Source organism: Ambystoma mexicanum, chromosome 9 (assembly GCF_040938575.1).
Source record: "Ambystoma mexicanum isolate Mex_15411 chromosome 9, UKY_AmexF1_1, whole genome shotgun sequence".
Classification (NCBI taxonomy): Eukaryota; Metazoa; Chordata; class Amphibia; order Caudata; family Ambystomatidae; genus Ambystoma; species Ambystoma mexicanum.
Genome location: NC_090931.1, coordinates 451,913,526 through 451,932,702, shown reverse-complemented (window position 1 = coordinate 451,932,702; position 19,177 = coordinate 451,913,526). Strand labels below are relative to the sequence as shown.

At 47.1% G+C, this 19,177-nt stretch overlaps 1 protein-coding gene across 1 annotated transcript in view; it reads right to left on the bottom strand.

Moving 5' to 3' along the window:
• The window catches only part of LOC138488168 (ras GTPase-activating protein 4-like), a 1,092,176-nt gene that overhangs the window by 467,553 nt on the left and 605,446 nt on the right, over positions 1 to 19,177 (bottom strand). The window contains exon 6 of the mRNA XM_069614957.1: positions 3,668 to 3,749. Coding sequence (XP_069471058.1) covers positions 3,668 to 3,749 — 82 coding nt within the window. The remainder of the gene's footprint in view (positions 1 to 3,667; positions 3,750 to 19,177) is intronic.

Here is a 19,177-nt window from a genome sequence, read left to right as displayed (position 1 = left end):
GACTTCAGTAAACATGGGCTCAGCAGACAGTGCCTTAAGTGGGATGAAAAATCGAGGGGGGCAGGGGGGCTCTAGAACTTCCCAGCAGTTGTATTGGGGACTTGTCCTAAATAGAGCTGACAAATAACACGCATTACCCACCACTCAGCACCCCAACAGCAAAACAAATACTTTTTTTGTCGTTTGCCATGCTGGGGATTAGAACCCGAACGCTGCAAGTGACCAGCCATTGTCACATTACACTGTGCTAACGGGTAAGTGTTTGATTTTATTTGTTTCACTGAATAGACACCTTTCCACATAAAGCCCCATCGCAGGCTTTATGTTCCAATGAAACAAAAGAAATCCATCACCTACGAAATGACACAGCACTGTGATATTTGGTAGGTGCTGGATTGCTTTTCCTTTCTTCATTAGACCACTTTCCACATAAAGCCCCATCACAGGCTTTATGTGCCAATGAAACAAAAGAAATCCATCACCTACGAAATGACACAGCACTGTGATATTTGGTAGGTGCTGGATTGCTTTTCCTTTCTTCATTAGAATGCTTGCCACATAAAGCCCCATCACAGGCTTTATGTGCCAATGAAACAAAAGAAATCCATCGCCTACGAAATGACACAGCACTGTGATATTTGGTAGGTGCTGGATTGCTTTTCCTTTCTTCATTAGACCACTTTCCACATAAAGCCCCATCACAGGCTTTATGTGGCAATGAAACAAAAGAAATCTATCACCTACGAAATGACACAGCACTGTGATATTTGGTAGGTGCTGGATTGCTTTTCCTTTCTTCATTAGACCACTTTCCACATAAAGCCCCATCACAGGCTTTATGTGGCAATGAAACAAAAGAAATCTATCACCTACGAAATGACACAGCACTGTGATATTTGGTAGGTGCTGGATTGCTTTTCCTTTCTTCATTAGACCACTTTCCACATAAAGCCCCATCACAGGCTTTATGTGGCAATGAAACAAAACAAATCTATCACCTACGAAATGACACAGCACTGTGATATTTGGTAGGTGCTGGATTGCTTTTCCTTTCTTCATTAGACCACTTTCCACATAAAGCCCCATCACAGGCTTTATGTGGCAATGAAACAAAAGAAATCTATCACCTACGAAATGACACAGCACTGTGATATTTGGTAGGTGCTGGATTGCTTTTCCTATCTTCATTAGACCACTTTCCACATAAAGCCCCATCACAGGCTTTATGTGGCAATGAAACAAAACAAATCTATCACCTACGAAATGACACAGCACTGTGATATTTGGTAGGTGCTGGATTGCTTTTCCTTTCTTCATTAGACCACTTTCCACATAAAGCCCCATCACAGGCTTTATGTGGCAATGAAACAAAACAAATCTATCACCTACGAAATGACACAGCACTGTGATATTTGGTAGGTGCTGGATTGCTTTTCCTTTCTTCATTAGAATGCTTGCCACATAAAGCCCCATCACAGGCTTTCAAGCAGTCTATTGAATGAAACAAACCAAGTCCAGCATCTACCAAATATAGTGGATGTGACGCTTGCTTCTCATGGGCAGAGCTTGAGTTCAAATCCTGACAGTTGAGCGGAAAATACAAAAATAAAAATTGCCCCAGGGCTGATGGGAGCAGAGGGCACCCCGGCAAGGCCCTGGCTCAACACACGTTTTGGGAGATTGCAGGGGCTCAGCCCCGGCCCACTTAAAGTCATTTGCTTAGATATAAGAAACTAGGCACAGAGTTTGACATAAACATAGGATGACCAGGAGGTAAAAGCAGCCCATGATGTGCAGGAGCTAATTCTGGAGAACAAGGAGCTAATACAGAGCTGGCTGCCAATCTAACCTCCACACAAGATACAAACTATAGCCTTGTGTTCCCTAAATATAATCCATTGTGCTATAAATATCTTCTAGAAGTATCCCAATGCTTCTTACTACAAATTACCGGACACACAGAGTTCATGTGACATAGGTATGTTTGCGTGGCAACAGTTGGTCTGTGGAGCCAAAGGTAGCTCTTGGGAGCAGTTGGTGTAAAGTTATCCAGGTTCTTCTAGGCTACAAGCAGGAGCAAAAGAGCTCCCATCAATTCCATGAGCTCCCAGCACCTGATGCATATATTGGAGGGCCTTTTTGTTATGCTTATCGAGAGCTGTTGATGTTTTTTGGTGTAGAATTTCTCTCTGTTAATAACCCTCAGAACCAGATCCTTGAAATTACAGACGTCCTATTACAACAATTACCATGTGATACGCCTAGCAAAATCACTGCCGAATTGCTGATTGTGATTTGGAATGTCCAAGCCTCAGGAACAATGGATCCCATTGTGCTTTACCACTGCCTGTCAGTTGTGGTTCTCATACCAGTCTACCCTCTTATCAGAGGTCTGGGAAACTTAGAGGCGACATCCAGAAGACTAGTTCTTTCATGTGTTCAGACAAAGGGGTCTGCGGAAGCAACAACTTACCCTTTCATGACAGATATCTTGAAAGGAAAAATCCTCAGGGGAAATAGGATGACCATCAAACACACAATCCTCATTCTATTATAAACAAATACTGACTTGGCAGTGCAGGCCAACTGTCAATGTGTTACTTCGACTCGTCTACATGGGAGAGAGGGATTGTTTCGCACAGATGGCATGGTGGCTTGGCAGCAGCCACAGTACCCACAAGGGGAGTGGAGTTCAGCAGCTCTGCACACGGGGGAGCGCTGTGAAGTGGTGCGATCACAGATGATTAGAGTCAAAGTTCACCTAAGATGGCTGCTAGCCTAGTTATCAGCTCAGACCAGGGATCAGAAGGTGGTCAACCTATACTTAAAACACATGCGTGTTTGTAGTTTCACTGGCGTCCAACCAACCTAAACCCATTCAGGCAGCCTTCAACCATCTGTACACTGTTGACAAATTAGCACAATCAAATAAGGGGAAGACTCCCTATAAAATTAGTGCAGTTCAATTAGGAGCGGGGTGGGGTGTCTGGAGTTTGATCAGACAAGAACAGGCTAGTGCATTCTGGGGCTGTAAGGAGGGCACCTAGAGTGTGGGTCTAGAGCTGCAAAGAAAGAAGCGATGGGGTGAGAAGGAACACAGAGATTGGAGAAGGTCAGAACCAAAAGAAGGCTACAGCGTTACATTGCCAGAAGCCAGATTATCTGTGATTGGTTGTAGTCTCTTGCATAAAACACGTAAACTAGCAGTTTGTGCGGGGCAGCCACTTTTTTTCAGTGGGATTAAGGATGATTTCCATTAGCTTTTCCCTTTATGTAAAAACAGATTAAAATTATGGAATGGAAGACTGCCCTGGGTAATTGCCACTGGTTTTGATGAATTCATCATCAAAACATCATCTTGTAGGTTAGTCGTGTTTAAGAACCCACAGGCTCATAGGCTCAGTCGAATGAATTGGATTCGGCTTAAATCCTGCAAAACGTAGTAAGCATTTGAAAAATATATGGATATGTATCGAAAGTAATAGCCCACTAAATAACAGTGATATCACGAAAACATGAATTATAAACAAATCGAAGCGGCCGTGTCAGTTCTGAAGATCTCTGTCAACACCCAGGTGAAATGAGCAATGCTCCCCAGCGGCCAGCACTGGCTCAGGGCAGAAGAATGACGTCAACTGCGGGCGCGACGTCCCCACCTCTGACTCACCGAGCTCTCCTGGGTCCTGCCATTGTAGTGAACTCTGACAAACGGATCCGAGGCCCCATTCCGGTCCTTCCGCGCGAGGTCCCTGCAAAGATAAACAAGAGGCAGTGTGGGAAATCTGGAAAAACACTTGTAAACGCTTAGCGGGAACTGAACCTGGTTGACCCTTGATCATACTTGCCAACATTCTGTGACCAAAAAAATGTAGGATTTTTCAAGTTTCAAAAATAATAATTCGCATAACAATGACATCACATGAAAATACAAAACATACATTGTTGGCACCATTGAAGCATTCTAAAATACACAACTCATCAAAGAGCACAACATGGAAAGATGTTCAAATGTTAAAAATGTATAATTCTGAATGGTGAGTTAACACCAAATTTAATTACACGGAAGGTAATCACACAGAGCTGGAAGGCAACGTTTGCCACTGCTCTGTAGCAGCAGCATTGGCAATACATATGTATTCCTGCAGTGGAAGATGAATAACTGTACAAAATGGAGATTGATACCCTCCCCAGTATTGTGATTGTGTTACGCTGTGCCACCTGCCTTCACCGGTGGTTCACCTAAGGGCTGTACCAGCAAGAGTGCAGGACAGAGTCACGTAATTGTCAGGTCAATGGATTGGTCAGAGCCAAATCAAAGTATTCCCCTACCAGCCCACTGTACAGACAGACTATTTAATGTGTTGCATGCTTTGACCTGCAGCCTGCCTTAGAGTCACATAAATTACCTGCCACCGTAAAAAGCAGTAGGATCTGTCACCCAAATCAGAAGGCAGTAGGACTGCTTAAAAAGCAGGTAGCCGCCTGCCTAAATCTGTAGGGTTGGCAAGTAAGCCTTGTTTTCAGAAATTGGATCATAACAGGGTGCCTGCTTCTGTGGAATCTAAAATAATTATCCAGTGACTGCCTTGTATCAGGTAGAGTGCATAACATGCACTCAGAGAAAACAAAGAAAATTGTTGTGCCTGGGCTGTGAGGCTGGGGTTTGTAAAACCCTGCACGCAAGCAAGACTGCCTGGCAGAATGGTACCTGTGCAGGCAACTCAGAATCGCTACTTCATCAGGGAAACTCTTGCCTCTCTACGGTCCCCCTGCCTGAGGTACAACTGCTTTACACAGGCGCGAAATGTCATTGGGCTAATCGTGCTCCAGCCCTCCTGCTCCCCCCAAATTCGAGCTGAGGGGCGGGGCTTCCGTGCTGAGCCTTTAACAGTTTAACGGATCAGGAACTTGGTCCTGCGCGCATTTTGGGCCTGATTCATGGAACGTTTTACTATGGGATTGAACCATTATAAAACACTTCCATGAATCAGGCCCTTTATTTCTTCTGAGGCAGCGCTGGCCAATGGGCCAGCTCTCGCCGGATCAGAGATCCGGCATCAGATCTCTAGCTGGATCTCGGGATCCGGCTTGCCTCTGCCTCAGCCCTGGCAAGCAACCTGCCCAACGCCCTGTGAGAGATTTTTCAGTGTGCCTCTGTCCCCTGGGGGGAGGGGGGAGGGCGCACCAAAAAACCTTTTCTCAAAGTCCCTCTGTTCACAAATTGTCAATTAGTGAAGAGAGGGACAGGGAGAAAAGTTTCACGTGTGTAATAAAGAAGTACGCAGCGCCGGGCCACACACAATACAAGAACAGCAGGGGGCACTATTCACAGGAACGAACACACACACACACCAACTGAGTCCCCTGCTGATCTTGTATTGTGTGTGGCCGTGTGCTTGCTCTTCACCAAAAGCAAATAATGGGCGCTTTGCCTCCAGCCCAGGTGAAGTTTGCATGACAGTGAGCTGGAGGCAAAGCGCCCTTTGAGGCTCACCTGCAGCTCTGGGCCCTGCACCTGCTCCCTCCTTGCTGGTGGGAGAGGGTCAGGACGGAAGAGGCGCAGTGCTCCCACTGGTACCATCTGTGCAGGGCCAGAAGGGCTGGGAATTCACATGCCAGTCTTGCTATTCTGAAAGCCCAGCAGGGCTGGGAAATTAGGTCACCTGTGTGAGTCAACCGTGAGTGTGGTGTTTATGAAATGGAGCAGTGCTGAAGGAGGGGTTAAAATGATATGCTTGTCAAACTGCTTAATCACAAATAAATGCGTCTGTTTTGCTGACAGCAGTGATTAGGAAATTAAACGGTGGGTTCATGGGTGCCAACTCTTGATTTTCACTGCATGGGTAGAAATACTCCTACCCTGAATATTCGAAAGCGACCACCCCAACCCATGCCCTCGCCAAACACATTTTATAGCACTTGTTTTTTTTTTTATAAGGAATTGCAAATAGTCATACGATTAGCAACTGGTTTTTAATATATAACCTCTCAGCAATGGTCACTCAACCTGCTGAGCTACCCTGCTATCCTTCTACTGTAGAGCTGCTGATGGATCCCTTCATGTAATAAAAATCATTGCATTAACAGTATGTTGGGTGCAGCACTGCCACGGAAGTGATTTAAATCGGAACTGATGTACAGTGTGGAAAGAAGCAGCATGATAGATATAGCACCATTTTTAAACAATTATTTTGAACATTTCCTTTGGGTGGAGTTCAACTGCAGGCTCTGCCCCCTCGGAACTCCGCCCTCTCCTCCAAACTTTGCCCCCACCCCAGCCCTTGTGGGATCCCCCTTCACATTTTTTCCATTTCCACTACTGTTCTGAGGGAAATCTACAATCTGCTCGGCTCGGATGATCAAGCACTGCACGTTTCCCTGAGTGACAGCCCCCCTGAGACACAGAGGCTGTGTCCCTGGCTCTGTAGCCAGTGTCATAATGAACTTTGTCATCCACAGCATAGCCTTTCTTATGCATGATGGTGAATTTCCAACTGAAAGACCACCAGTCACCTTGCAAATCTGTGACAGTTAAGGCGAGCAACCCAATAAGACACCCTTTGAAATATTTGTTCATCCACACAATGTCTAATAGCCTGATATGCTAAAAAGTAAAGTTTGCTTTGATGTCCTTAGTTGAGTGTTTTTAAAACCATACATAACAAAACGCTGGAGGTTTGTGTCGAATCTCAAAACCTAAGTGAGTTTATTACACAACTTCTTTTATTGTGTGTCTTAAAGTGATAAAAATAAAGTGGGTAAATAGATATTTTGCCTTTTGCATCTTATAGTTTTCCATTCAGGATGTGGAAAGAAAGGTAAATTGATATTATTTTCGCTCAACATGCGGCTATAAGGATTTATGCTCTACCTAGCAATTTGTGTATTTTGCAAGTAAACTCTATGGGACAGTATTATTATAGGCCTTGACGCACAACACTTAAATATTTGTTACAAGTAAAGCGTGGAAGAAAGTGGCCGTGCCTAAATTGCACATGGGTTAAAATACCTGCTTCACCATTTAGCATAAGTGTTTGATTCTGGGCAAATAATGTCATCTCACACCTTCAACTGCAAAAATTGGAGTGCTTATAAATGATTACGTTTGCAACCCTACAATAGGGCAGTTTTAATAAGTGAAGGGACACATTAATGTATCCTGGTGCTACTCTGCTAGTGGCTCCAATGCTGTTGCATGATTGTTGTACTGGCCCTCCCCAGTCTTGTATCACTTGATTTGTCAGACAGACATAGGGGGTCATTACGACCCTGGCGTTAAGGGTTTAACGTTGCCGTAAAAGGTGTCGGCGCCGTTAAACCCTTAACGCCTGATTACGAGGTCCCTTTGCGGGTCCTGACCTTAACGGCTGGTCTGGACGAGCCGTTAAAGTAGGTACCCGCAAACGGACTTCCGAGGTAATTGCGGTACCGCAATTTGCGGTACCGTAATAACCGCCTTCCCCAGTCCCATTGAGCCCTCTGGGGCAAAAATGGGAATGGGGAAGGGCCAATGGTAAATGGGGAATTACCGCTCCGCCAATCTTGGAATGGGGCGGTATTTCCCCATTTACCATTGGCGGACTTGTTAAAATACCGGAAGAAACCATGGTGCTAATAGCGCCATTGGTTACCGCTGGTGTTGTAATGAGGGCCATAGTCTCACCAGCCAGTCAGTTCACCAGAGATTCTAGTTTAGCGAACTAACTGTGGTTGAACCAACATTACATTTTCTCCCCTGCTGCTCCCAGCCACGGAAGTTGCTTGGGCCGTCCAGAGTACTGCCCCACACTCTGCTATGTCCTGTTATGCTATGATATTGAGTCTTTCATTGCACACCATCTGCCATTTTCACACTTTCTAGGAGCTTCAAGATCTGCAAGAAAAAGGGTAGGGGGCTAATGCAGTAACAGAGGGATAAGGCCAAGATTGCTTTGTTACAAAATTGATGTGTGCAGATCTTAAACGATATGGCTGTGCACGGTGAACGTTTTAGATATTTTGTCAGCTGTGTGGAGCAGTGGTTATGTGGATTTCAGGTAGCTAGGGTACTTGTTTGTGTGATTGACAGAAAATTGAAGCGTTTTGCTTCTTGTTTTTGCCACTGACTCACCAGAGTGCCAAAGACCAAAGGAGGGATGGGCCAAAGGTCCAACTCGCAAGAGAGCCAAGGACCAGAGCAGAGTTCACCAGAGCAGCCAAGGACCAGAGGGGCAACTGACAAGAGAGGTTCACTTTTACCTTACTTTTACTCCATTCTATTTTTCATTTTGGCTGTAAGCCAAACTATTGAACTGGAGTAGATTTAGGAGGGAGATGACTTGTGAGGAGGGACGCACAGCTTGAAATGTGTTATTTACCAGCCCACTGACTGCCCATGGCCATGCTAATGACTATGGCCAATCCCACCCACTACATTCCCCTCCCAAAACACATCCATATGGGATCTCTTTACGCTAGCTTTATCAAGCATTACCATCAACCATTAGCGTTCCAAGGTTATTTATAAGCAGTCTGCTGAGAGTTAATGACTTAATTACAGTTGTAAATGGCTTCTGGTGTAATAAAAAAGCCTCATCGAAGTGTGCCTTCAGACACTTAATATAGATCTGTTCGATGCACTGAACTCCTTTTAAAAACAGTCAATCACAAAGCCAACAGTTTTGAAAGAGGTATTAGAAAGGCATTTGCCGGATAATGCCATCATATGCCTAGGTAATCACTCAATTTTTCATCCATTGCCATCTTATCGCAATGTAATACCATTATATCAGTGCCTATCCCATACTTGCACAAAAGCCCAAACTGTCGGCTTTGCCAGTGCTTTTTTATTATTCCAGGCCATGTCTAGTCTAGCTTCAAAGCAACAAGAGACTTTGGAGATGGCAAACCAAAGGTCAAACCCCATTTGGCATAGTCCTACCTCCCCACCCCCATCTCCCACTCCCTACTTTGTACCACTGTCTGAATACAGCACTTTTAACACAAATACACAACTTTCTTGGCACAGGATGCAGCACCAACCCTACTTGAACTTGCCTTCTCACTTACAAACTTTTGTTATTCGAAGAAGGTGTGGTTTTCAATCTAATGTAAGCTTTGTATGGCATTTAAAGGCATTGTGACATGCATCATGAGTGACGGTGCTGACGGCGGGTGCAGGCCAGAAACACCTGAGTCTTGAGTGATGATCTTCTTCAATAGGTTTGGGAATATGTTATGAAATGCGGAGAACCTGAAGTCTGACCCTTGAAGTGCTTTGTGGAAAGCTTAGTTACGTAAGGTGACTAAGGTGCAGGTGCTAACATTTCATTGTGAACACCTGTATTCATATACACACATTTTAGGCAATTGAAAAATGGTGATCTGGGGTTAGTACTTACATGCCAGGAGAGTGATTGGAAGGGCAGGAGGGACAGGAGACAGCTCATTCTCACAGCAGTCCTTAAGTGGGTGCGTTCAGACTTAAAGGAGAGAGTTAACTGCTTGTAACATTGAAGCTGCACTAGAATAGTCTCATTACAATGCGTGAAGAAGTTAGAGGCCCCTACACAAGTAGGTTTGTCACTCCCCCACCATCTCTGGAGTTAGCGTCTCTCACATCATTTGAAGGGTTAGACCCCTCCTACATTTTAGCCTAGGTGCACCCGTGGATGTGCGCACTGGCATTTTGTTGGTAGAAAGGTGAGATAAGCCTTTACTGAAACTGGCAGTCTTAAAGTTTTACTGTGTGCAGAAAAACGCACTTGAACAGACTCATTAAAACTTTAAAGCTACTACTTTCAAGAAAGACTTCCATCGCCTCTCTGCATAGCGCGCTTTAAAAAGTACTATTTGATAGTTGGTCCCCACACCAGACCATGGGTGGGGGGGGGGTAGAAAAGTGGGGGCGGAGCCTCCAAGTTTGATCTGCCTATTATCTGAAGTGGCCCCTCCCATTACCCCTTAGCCCCCTCCCCCCGACATGCAGGTTTCATTGCGCCCCTGGCTTTAGATATTACTCTTAGGACTCCGGAATATAATTATATCAAAAAAAGCATGTGGTATTTTAAATAGCACTATTTTTAAAAAATATCATCTCATTATGATTTGGGATCACGTGGGCAATCAGACACGTGTGGTACATTTAATGTACTAGAGAAGGCAGATAACCCATATTTAGCCCATGCAGCAATTTCTAAGCAGGGTTCGGCTTGGGGTGACATTTGGGATTGGTGGTGGGTGGTAGCGGAGGGGGCAGAGGGGTAGAGAGAGTGAACAGGTAAATAGGAGTCACTTTCCCTTTCAGGAGCTGGGTCCTTCAATATAGCATGAGAACCCCCCCCCAACCCTGTAGCGTGCAGTGGACTACCCTGCTTCTGCCTTAACTTGGGGTCTTGACACCACGTGGTGTCAGAGAAGCCCTCTCCATTGTGCCTGCATCGACCAACCTACCCTCCATGCACAGCAGGGGGCCCCAGAGATAGCGGAAAGTGCATCGATTTCAGCACGAGGCTCCAGCGGAAAGGGGGGCAGGAAGAACAAACCTGCTCTCCGTGTTTAGGCCCTCTTATGACATTTCCGGGGTAACCGGAAGGGCTCACTTGAAACATTGTTAGTTCATCACAGCAGCAGGCGTCTCATGTCGTTTGTGAAAGAGCTTAGAAGATGGACATAGGATTTATGACCAAAGCTTGCAGGGTGTGCCCCCCGGTTTTATAATAACGTGTCTCTTTCAATTTAAACTGCACAATAGAACTGATTCTGCTTGCTTATGACCTGCTTGCTATGTGTCCTCTATTCAAAATAAGAAAACCTGTTGCGTAAAAAAGAAAAAAGAAAAAACGCTCACTCACACTTTGAGTTTTGAAAAATAGGTCACCATCTTCCTGTTTCTCTTCTCTGCTGCCCCCATCACTCTTTAGCCCCCCAAGCACACGCTCTCTTTCCATTCTCCCTCTGCAGTGGAACTTTATTTAAGAAGGTGCCCCAATGTATTCTCTCTCAGGGACATCAATGACCCCGCCCCCCACTCCTGAATTCTAATTAAGGGAAGAAGGATACAAGAAAGATGGGTTACATAGGATGTGGGACCAGGTTCACCCTGTGTGGAGGGACTGTGCGGCCTCTGGGAGCAGCAGCTTAGACACCTCAAGCTCTGGCTTCCATGTGACATTGCTTGCACAAGACTATTATGCAACATTTGCGTACAAGTAAGAGCAACATTTTACATCAGGAATTGTGGGATTGTTTCCTCCCATTGTTTTGCTTTGGAGTAAAGTAAACTTCAGGCAGGAGAAATAGAGGAAATGGTGAAAAATGTCAAAATTTTGGGTTGAAATATCACTAGTCTACCCACAAAATAGGGAGAGTTTGCTGACACGGCCATACGGGTGAGTGTAATACCATGTTGGGAAGCAGATTAAACATATGCTGAAAGATGAGGGGGGGCAACTCTTTTGCTTGAGTCAGAAGCTCTTCTGTTTGAAGTCTAAAATATCACTTTCCCTCTCAACATTATGCAAATGGGGAGAAGCACAACATCGAACCCTTCAAAAAATAAGCTGCCTAACAAATGCCCATTAAAATGCTACTGGTTCATCAGAAAGGAAGTTGAATCCACAAAAAGGTCACCTGGAATCCATGATAAGAAGCAATTAAGGAAGTCATAAATCAGGCTTTGAAAGTGATCTAGGGTCATTGGGAAAGGAACTCAAGAATAGAATCTTTCTGTGAGAAGAGATAAACATGATTAAATAAACAGCCAACTTCCTGGGGTGGAAGGCAGGACTGAAGGACTAACCTTGCCTCTATAGACCTGGGTTCGGCCTCCGCACCAACCCAAAAGCCAAGGAACAGCTCTGGGCCCTGATTGACACCTCGAACTGCTTGTGAACTACACCGACTCAGACTTCACCTTCCTGTCCCAAGCTGACTTCACCTTCCTGTCCCAAGTGGACTGCACCTTCCTGTCCGAAGTGGACTGCACCTTCCTGTCCCAAGCAGACTTCGCCTTCCTGTCCCAAGCTTCTTCGTGCCACAGGCCACTGCGGCTTGTGAACTGCACCGTGTCTTGGACCAAGGTGTCCAGTTCCTCAGTCCGATGACGAATCACTGGCTCAGAAAGCACCTTGAAGTCTGACTTGATGCTGTTGAGCCGCAAGAACACGACGAAAAGGTATTTGAAAAGGCCAAGCCCCCCTTCTCCACCTTGTTCAACCTATTGCCTGAACACTCTCTGCTTATCTACCCAGAATGCCCTCTTACACAAGTCTACTTTCTCTGTGTTTCATTCGCAGGGTAGTGTTTTCTAATTAGTTGAGTGCATTCAATTTCATTAAAAGTCTACGGGCCTCATTACGACCCTGGCGGAGTGGGTTTACGCCAGCGGTATTCGCGGCGGACCCGTCCGCCCTACTACGAGTTCCCGTAGCGCCATGGAGCGTTTTCCGCCTGGTTTTTCCGGGCGGAGAAATCCATGGCGCTACGGGACCTTGTTGTTAATTACGCCACCGTATTTTACGGTGGCGTAATTAACGCCTTCCCCACTCCCATTATGCCCTATGGGGCGAAAATGGGAATGGGGAAGGATAAAATGGGGAATGGGGATTTACCGCCCCGCCAAGGTCGGAATGGGGCGGTAAATCCGCCAACCCCCATGGCGCTATCGGCAGCTTTCCGCCGTGCTCCATGGTGCATATTGCACCACGATTTCCGCCAGGGTCGTAATGAGGCCCTACATGTTTATAGAACCCTGATTGGACATTCTTTTATTTTGGAATCATTGTACTAAAGCTCTCTTGGTTGCTACTGTTATCAGCTTACATCCCTCTTGAAGATATAGCCAGCATCCACATGAAACAAAGGAGATTTAACCAGTATTTATCCCTGTACTTCTGTAGAGCAGTAGTAATTTCATCACACCCTCCCCCCGTGACATTACCCTCTTTATAGGGGGGGTGGTAAATGGAATGGTGTGATTGTGTTTTCACCACTGAAATTCACTCTGGAATTCTGACCCCCCACGTTGAAGTCTTTTCACTAGCTCTGGGTTTTGTATAGTTTTATATAGCATGGACCAGGCCCCACAGGTTGTAAGGTTGCTTTGACATGAGAAACAGTGGAAGAAACAAAGAATGCGCACCAGACTCCTGAAAAATCAAGTAAGGTACTGTGGAAACATACAAAGAATGAATGCGTTTGAGAAAAGTTAAAGCAAGTAATGGAATAAAAAGGTGATATGCATGAGGTTAATAGAAAGGGACAGAGTCCCATACATATTTGAGCACAATCTTGTTTGAATTCACTGGTGTGTTTGAGTCTCAGGAGGGAGGAGAAGGGAATCAGGGGTGTGGAGCCTACAAATTAATTGTTAGTCCGGGACTGTACCCTCATTACCCCTAAAGGGGACGCAGAACTGAGGAGAAGGTCTACAGTCAAAGTTTCTCTTTGCTCTACGGTAGACAAGGCACGGACAGGGAAACATTCAAGGCATGCATATTCATAGGGGAGGGGGGAAGCTAACGCTCAATTGCTAGAGGGCGAATACTGAAAGAAGGGGGCAGACTGAAAAAAGGAAGGGTTGATTTGCAAGGCTCTTTTTATTTCTGGGGGTTCAGGGGTCATCATTCAGACATTTTTGATAAGTAGGTAGTTTAGGTCTTTCTTGAAATGGCATTTGAACTCCACTGCTCTGCACCTGAGCCAGCCAAGTCTAGAGCCGCTGACCCCTAATCACCTGCCATTCTCAGCATCTTCGACACGCGAGCAGTCGTCACTGCTGAACGGCAGCGCATCGCTGGAAACTGCCGCGGCTCCCTGTTTTGGCCCAGGCTGAGCGCTGAAAGCACCTAGACTCCTGGTGCGACACCAAAAAGTCTTGCTCAATGACAAGAGATACAGATATCTGAAGTGACGCTGTCCCCCTGGTCTGCCTAAAGGAATCCAGTGACCCCAAGCCCTTTTCTCTACCTTTTGAAAGACACCTTCGCACACTCTGACATTTTGCTGTTGAAATCTTCGCCTGAGCACCTTTGTCTACAAATCCAGAATGACCCTTTTTTTTTTTAATCTGCTTTCTCTGTCTTTTCCCTTAGTGGTGGACCAGTGGTGTTTTTGTTAGTTGTATGAATTAGTGTTAGTTTAATTAAAGGACCCCTTTTTTAGATCTTTGGTTGGACATTCTTTTATTCCAGTACCACCACACTATTGCTATGTATGTGGCTTTTTTTAAAAACTCTTTTTATTTATTTTCAACAACAACAAAAAAAAGAAAGCGAGTCCCAACTCCCCCCTCCCCCGCAAGCAGCGTTAACCAGTCCTTGAGCCGTTACGCCCTGAGTCAATCAAATAAGTTCATAATGTTAAAGCAACCCTGGACATTGTGGAATCAGAAAAAAATACAATATTACGGCTGTTACACCGAGCAAAGGAAAATACACCGACACAGGCTTATAAAGATTCCCAGAATCTTTATTACAAAACTGAACAGTATTCAACAAAGTACACAAATAGCTATTTGGCCGTCAATACATCACAGAGACCACCAGCAGGGTACAATATGAGCAGTGAGGGAATTTCCTAGCTGGACATCGGTGCTTTTATACAAGGTGTAAAATGATGTCCAGCCCCCTTACAGGTTAATCATGCACTGGGCTAGGGTCGCGCCAGGTTCACTTTCCTAATTAACATATCTCGTGCACGCGGTTTACTTTTCAATACATTTACTAACACACTCCATTATTCTTCAATTTAACATTTACACTCTTTATATATTGCTTTACTCCACATGTATCGCCATTGCCCTCTGATGGTGGCATCGTCCAATATTTTGTATAGATTGGATAGCAGCCCCCTGGACCTGTCATTAGTCAAGAGCAATCTCTCGAAGCTCGCTCTTTTCTCTTGTTGCTGCCTGCCTGTTCGCTGGGTTCAGTGCCCAGTGCTGCAGCTGTGCGTATCTGAGCCTGTGCCTTTCTTTTATCCCGTACTCCCTCTTGCACTCCTCAAATGAGAGAATTCTTCCCCTACAGAACAACTTGCCTAGCCACTTACACCCCTCCTTTCTGCCACTGCGTGATCGCGCCCACCTCCAGCCCTGGTGTAAAGTCCCCATTACCAAACAAGGGTGTGAAAGGAGATGGAAAGGTTGTAATCCCCTTTGTTCTCACCAGCTTGTCCCAATTCTCTGCCGTTATGGAGCTCTCTGCTTAGCTGCTTTGGGAGCCACAATACCTCCGCGAGATTATGGTGCGCCACCGCTCTGTCCATTTTCACCCACTGTTTATCCTGTGTGGCCCCCCTTCCCGAAGCCACTCTCTAATTAACCGGCAGTGCAAGGCCCCCCTCCCGCCTAGGTGCCATCATCAACTGCCTGGTAACTCGTGCTTTCCTCCCTGCCCACAAGAATTCGCTGGTCAGGGTTCCCAACTCCTTTAAAAAACCCGCAAGTAACGCTTGCGGTATTGCCTGGAAAAGGTACAGAAGGTGCGGCAAAGTTACCATTTTAACCGCTGCCACCCTGCCCATACACGACACGCGGAGGTCCCTCCACCGACGATAATCCCACTTAATATCCCTCAGCAGTGGTGGGTAGTTGGCTTGATACCAGCCAGCTAAGGTTGGTGTAATTTTCACTCCCAAGTATTTAATGCCGCTCGGGCTCCATAGGAATGGGGTAGCCGCCCTAAGCGACTCCCGATCCCCGGGGTTTAGAGTCAGATTCAAGAGTTCTGATTTACCAATATTAATCTTCAAGCCAGAGGCTTCCCCAAACTCCTCCAGCAAAACCCTGCTTGCTTGGATAGACTCTCAGGGGGCTGCCAGCGTTAGTAACATGTCATCAGCAAATGCTGCAACTTTCTGTTCTCTCCCTTTATCTCCCGGGTCTCCCTAATTGCCTGCAGGAGGGGCTCTAGATAAATTGCATAGAGCATCGGGGACAGGGGGCAGCCCTGCTTGGTGCCCCTGCTCTGTCTAAAGGACCTCGACATGACCCCATTCACAGCTATTCTCATGGTTGGTGCCTGATAGTTATCCCGGACCATACGCAAGAACTCTCCATCAATGCCCATTTTTTGCATAGTCCTGAATAGGAAGGACCACTCCACGCGGTCAAACGCTTTTTCTGCGTCTAACGATAGAAGAACCGCAGGAGTTCCCATCCTCTGGGCCTTTTCCACTAGATGGGCCACCCTCCTGATGTTGTCCGCGGTTGCCGGCACTTAATAAACCCCGCTTGATCCGGATGGATCAGCCTTGGGAGGAAGTCCTCCATTCTATTGGCCAAGATTTTCGTAAATATTTTGGCGTCAATGTTAGTTAACGCTATGGGCCTGTAAGATGCCCTCTCTTAAGGGTCTTTATGTGGTTTCAAAATGAGGGTCAGCCTTGCCTCCTCCATGGTCGGGGTTATTCTCCCCGTTGATCTAAACGTATTAAAAAGGGTGGTCAGGTGCGGGACAAGTATGGGTGAAAAGGTTTTATAAAAAGCCGCAGTATAACCATCCGGGCCCGGTTGCCTTGTTCGGTGGTAGGTCGCAAATCACCTTTCTCACTTCCTCCTCTTAGATCTCCCTGTTAAGCAGGTCAAGCCCCTCTTTCCCGATCTTTCCCAGCTCCAATCTCTCCAAAAACTCTACCTGTGAGCCGGCCCGGGGCTCCTGCGACGCGTAAAGGGACTCGTAAAATTGTACCAACGTTTCCTGCATCTCCCCCACTTGCGTTACCCGCTCCCCGGAGCCCGTCTTTAGGGCTGTGATTGAGTTTCTGGAGTGGGCTCCTCTCAACAGACGTGCAAGGAGTGCATCCGCCTTATTCGCTTTAGCGTAGAATTTCTGGTGGACGCGAAGCAGCGCCCCTTCTGCCTTTTTAGTGCGGAGGAGTTCCAGTTGCCCCAATGCTCTGCGATATTCCCTCATCACCACCCTGGTCGGGGTAGCTCCCGCCTGTTGCCTAGCTTTCTCAACTTCCCCCTCTAACTGCGCTTCGAGCGCCGCCAATTGCCTCTTCCTCTGCACCGCAGTTGCTATGCGCTCCCCCCTCAACGTGGCCTTAAAGGCATCCCATCTCGTCCCTTCCCTAGTGTCCCCCCTTTTATTAAGCTCGAAAAAGGTCTTGATCTTTTCTTCCATTTCCTGCCGGATGATGGGATCCCAAAGGAGATATTTTGCGTACTTCCAGGATCACACCCCCTTCTCCCTATGCTCTAGAGGCATCCTCATCGAGACCACCTAGTGGTCTGCTATGCCAATAGGACCCGTTACTACCTCCCTAATCCTTCCCACCAAACTGGACGTGACCCATTTGTAGTCGATCCTAGATTGAGACCCATGGACCCCAGAAAGAAAAGTATAACCTTCCTCATCCCCTTTCAGCTCCCGCCACACATCTCTCTGACCTACTCCGCCTATTCTCTCTTTGAGGCCTGTCGACATCAACGCCCCCCCCACCCCTCGTGGGGACCCCCGACCTGTCCCTCTCCCTCTCACAGGCTATGTTGAGGTCTCCCAGCAGAATTATTTGCCCCAAGCATTGTCTTCCAGTACCCCCAACACCCGCTTCAAAAACTGCTTCTGGCCTGAATTCGGGGCATATACCACCGCTAACGTTTATGGGTCGTCCTGGTAAGTCGCCTTAACTATAACATACCTTCCCTCCTTGTCCCTTATAGTTTCTGTGACCCTAAAGTCCACCGAATCTTTGATGGCTAAGGCAACCCCGCGACTTACTTCTCCCTGAGGCATGTAGGATCTGGCCAAACCCCCTCAGTTCTAGGCGCCCCTGGTCTTTTTGTCTGAGATGTGTCTCCTGTAGACCCAGAACAAATGGTCCCTCCTTTCTCGTAAACTGCTCCAATTTCTTCCTCTTGAGAGGGGAATTCAGTCCCCTCACATTATGCGTCAGCCACTTGAATGCTGCTCAGACCGTCCCAGCCCACAGATCCGCTTCCATCCCCCCTTTCCCCCTAACGCCATGCCCACCAGACATAAAACTTTTCGTGTTCCCGCGCGAGCCCTCCTGCCCCCTCCTGCATTGATGTAACTGTCCGCCTCCCAAGGCCTGAGGCTTAAACCGAGCCACTGCTGCCTGCCAACCCATCTTCCCCCTTCCACCACCCCCTTCCCCCAACAGCCCCCCCTCACCCATCCAACTGTCCCCCCCCCCAGAAGGGCTTGCCCTTCCCGCCCCCTCCTCCCCTTCTTCTCGGGTATACCCACCCTTCCCGATTCACAGATGATCGCCCACCCCCCCTTGCCACTTACTCCTTTAGACGCCCACCACCCTAGTATCTCCCTTTGGCTTATGTTTCTTCTTGAACACTCCTCCCCTCTTCATCCGGGCTGCTTTTATTCCTCTCTTTGGATGGTTTTCCGCTTAGCTTAGCCCCCCTTCTCTTTTCCCCCACCGTCGACCACAGCCAGGGCTTTAGCTCTGTCCCAGCACGCACGGGTCGCCTCTCCGCACTAGTAGAAGCCTCCTCAAGATCCAGGAGGAGGATATCCGCACCTTCTTGCAGCGTAGTTATTTGCTTTTGGGTCCCCTCCCACTCAAACACCAGCCCGAAGGGGAAGGTCCATTTGTATTTGACCCCCTTGCCATTGAGTTCCTTAAGGACCGGGCCCATTTGGCGTCTCTTTGGCAGGGTCTTGCTCAGCAAGTCCTGGAACAAGGCGATATGGTGCTCATTACACTGTATTGGCTCTTGCTTTATTGCCTCTTGAAGGACTGCTTCCTTTTGGGCGTATCTGGCGAAAGCCACTAGGACGTCTCCAGGCCTCTGCACCGCTCCTCTGCCCCCTCTGCCCACCCTGTGCAACCGATATAGTTCCACTGCCTCCGGGGGTGACAATCCTAGAATCCTAGTGAAGATGGCTTGAACCACTCCCTTTAGTTCCTTGTCCTGAACCGTTTCCGGTAGCATTTTAATCCGTATATTGACCCTGCGGGACCTATTTTCCATGTCCTCAATCTGAATCTCTAAATTCTGCGTGGCCACATCAAGCCTTTCGATCGCCTCACTATGCGCCGTCACTTCCTTATCCATCCCTGTAACCCTCTCTCCAGGAGGTCTATTCGCTCGCCCTGCTGCCGCAGTTCCTGCTTAATCTCCCCCAAGGCCGAGTTGAGATCTGAACGTAGGAGTTGGAATTGTTCCTGGAAAGTTTTCGTCAAACTGGTTTGCAGGGCGAGCATCTCCCCC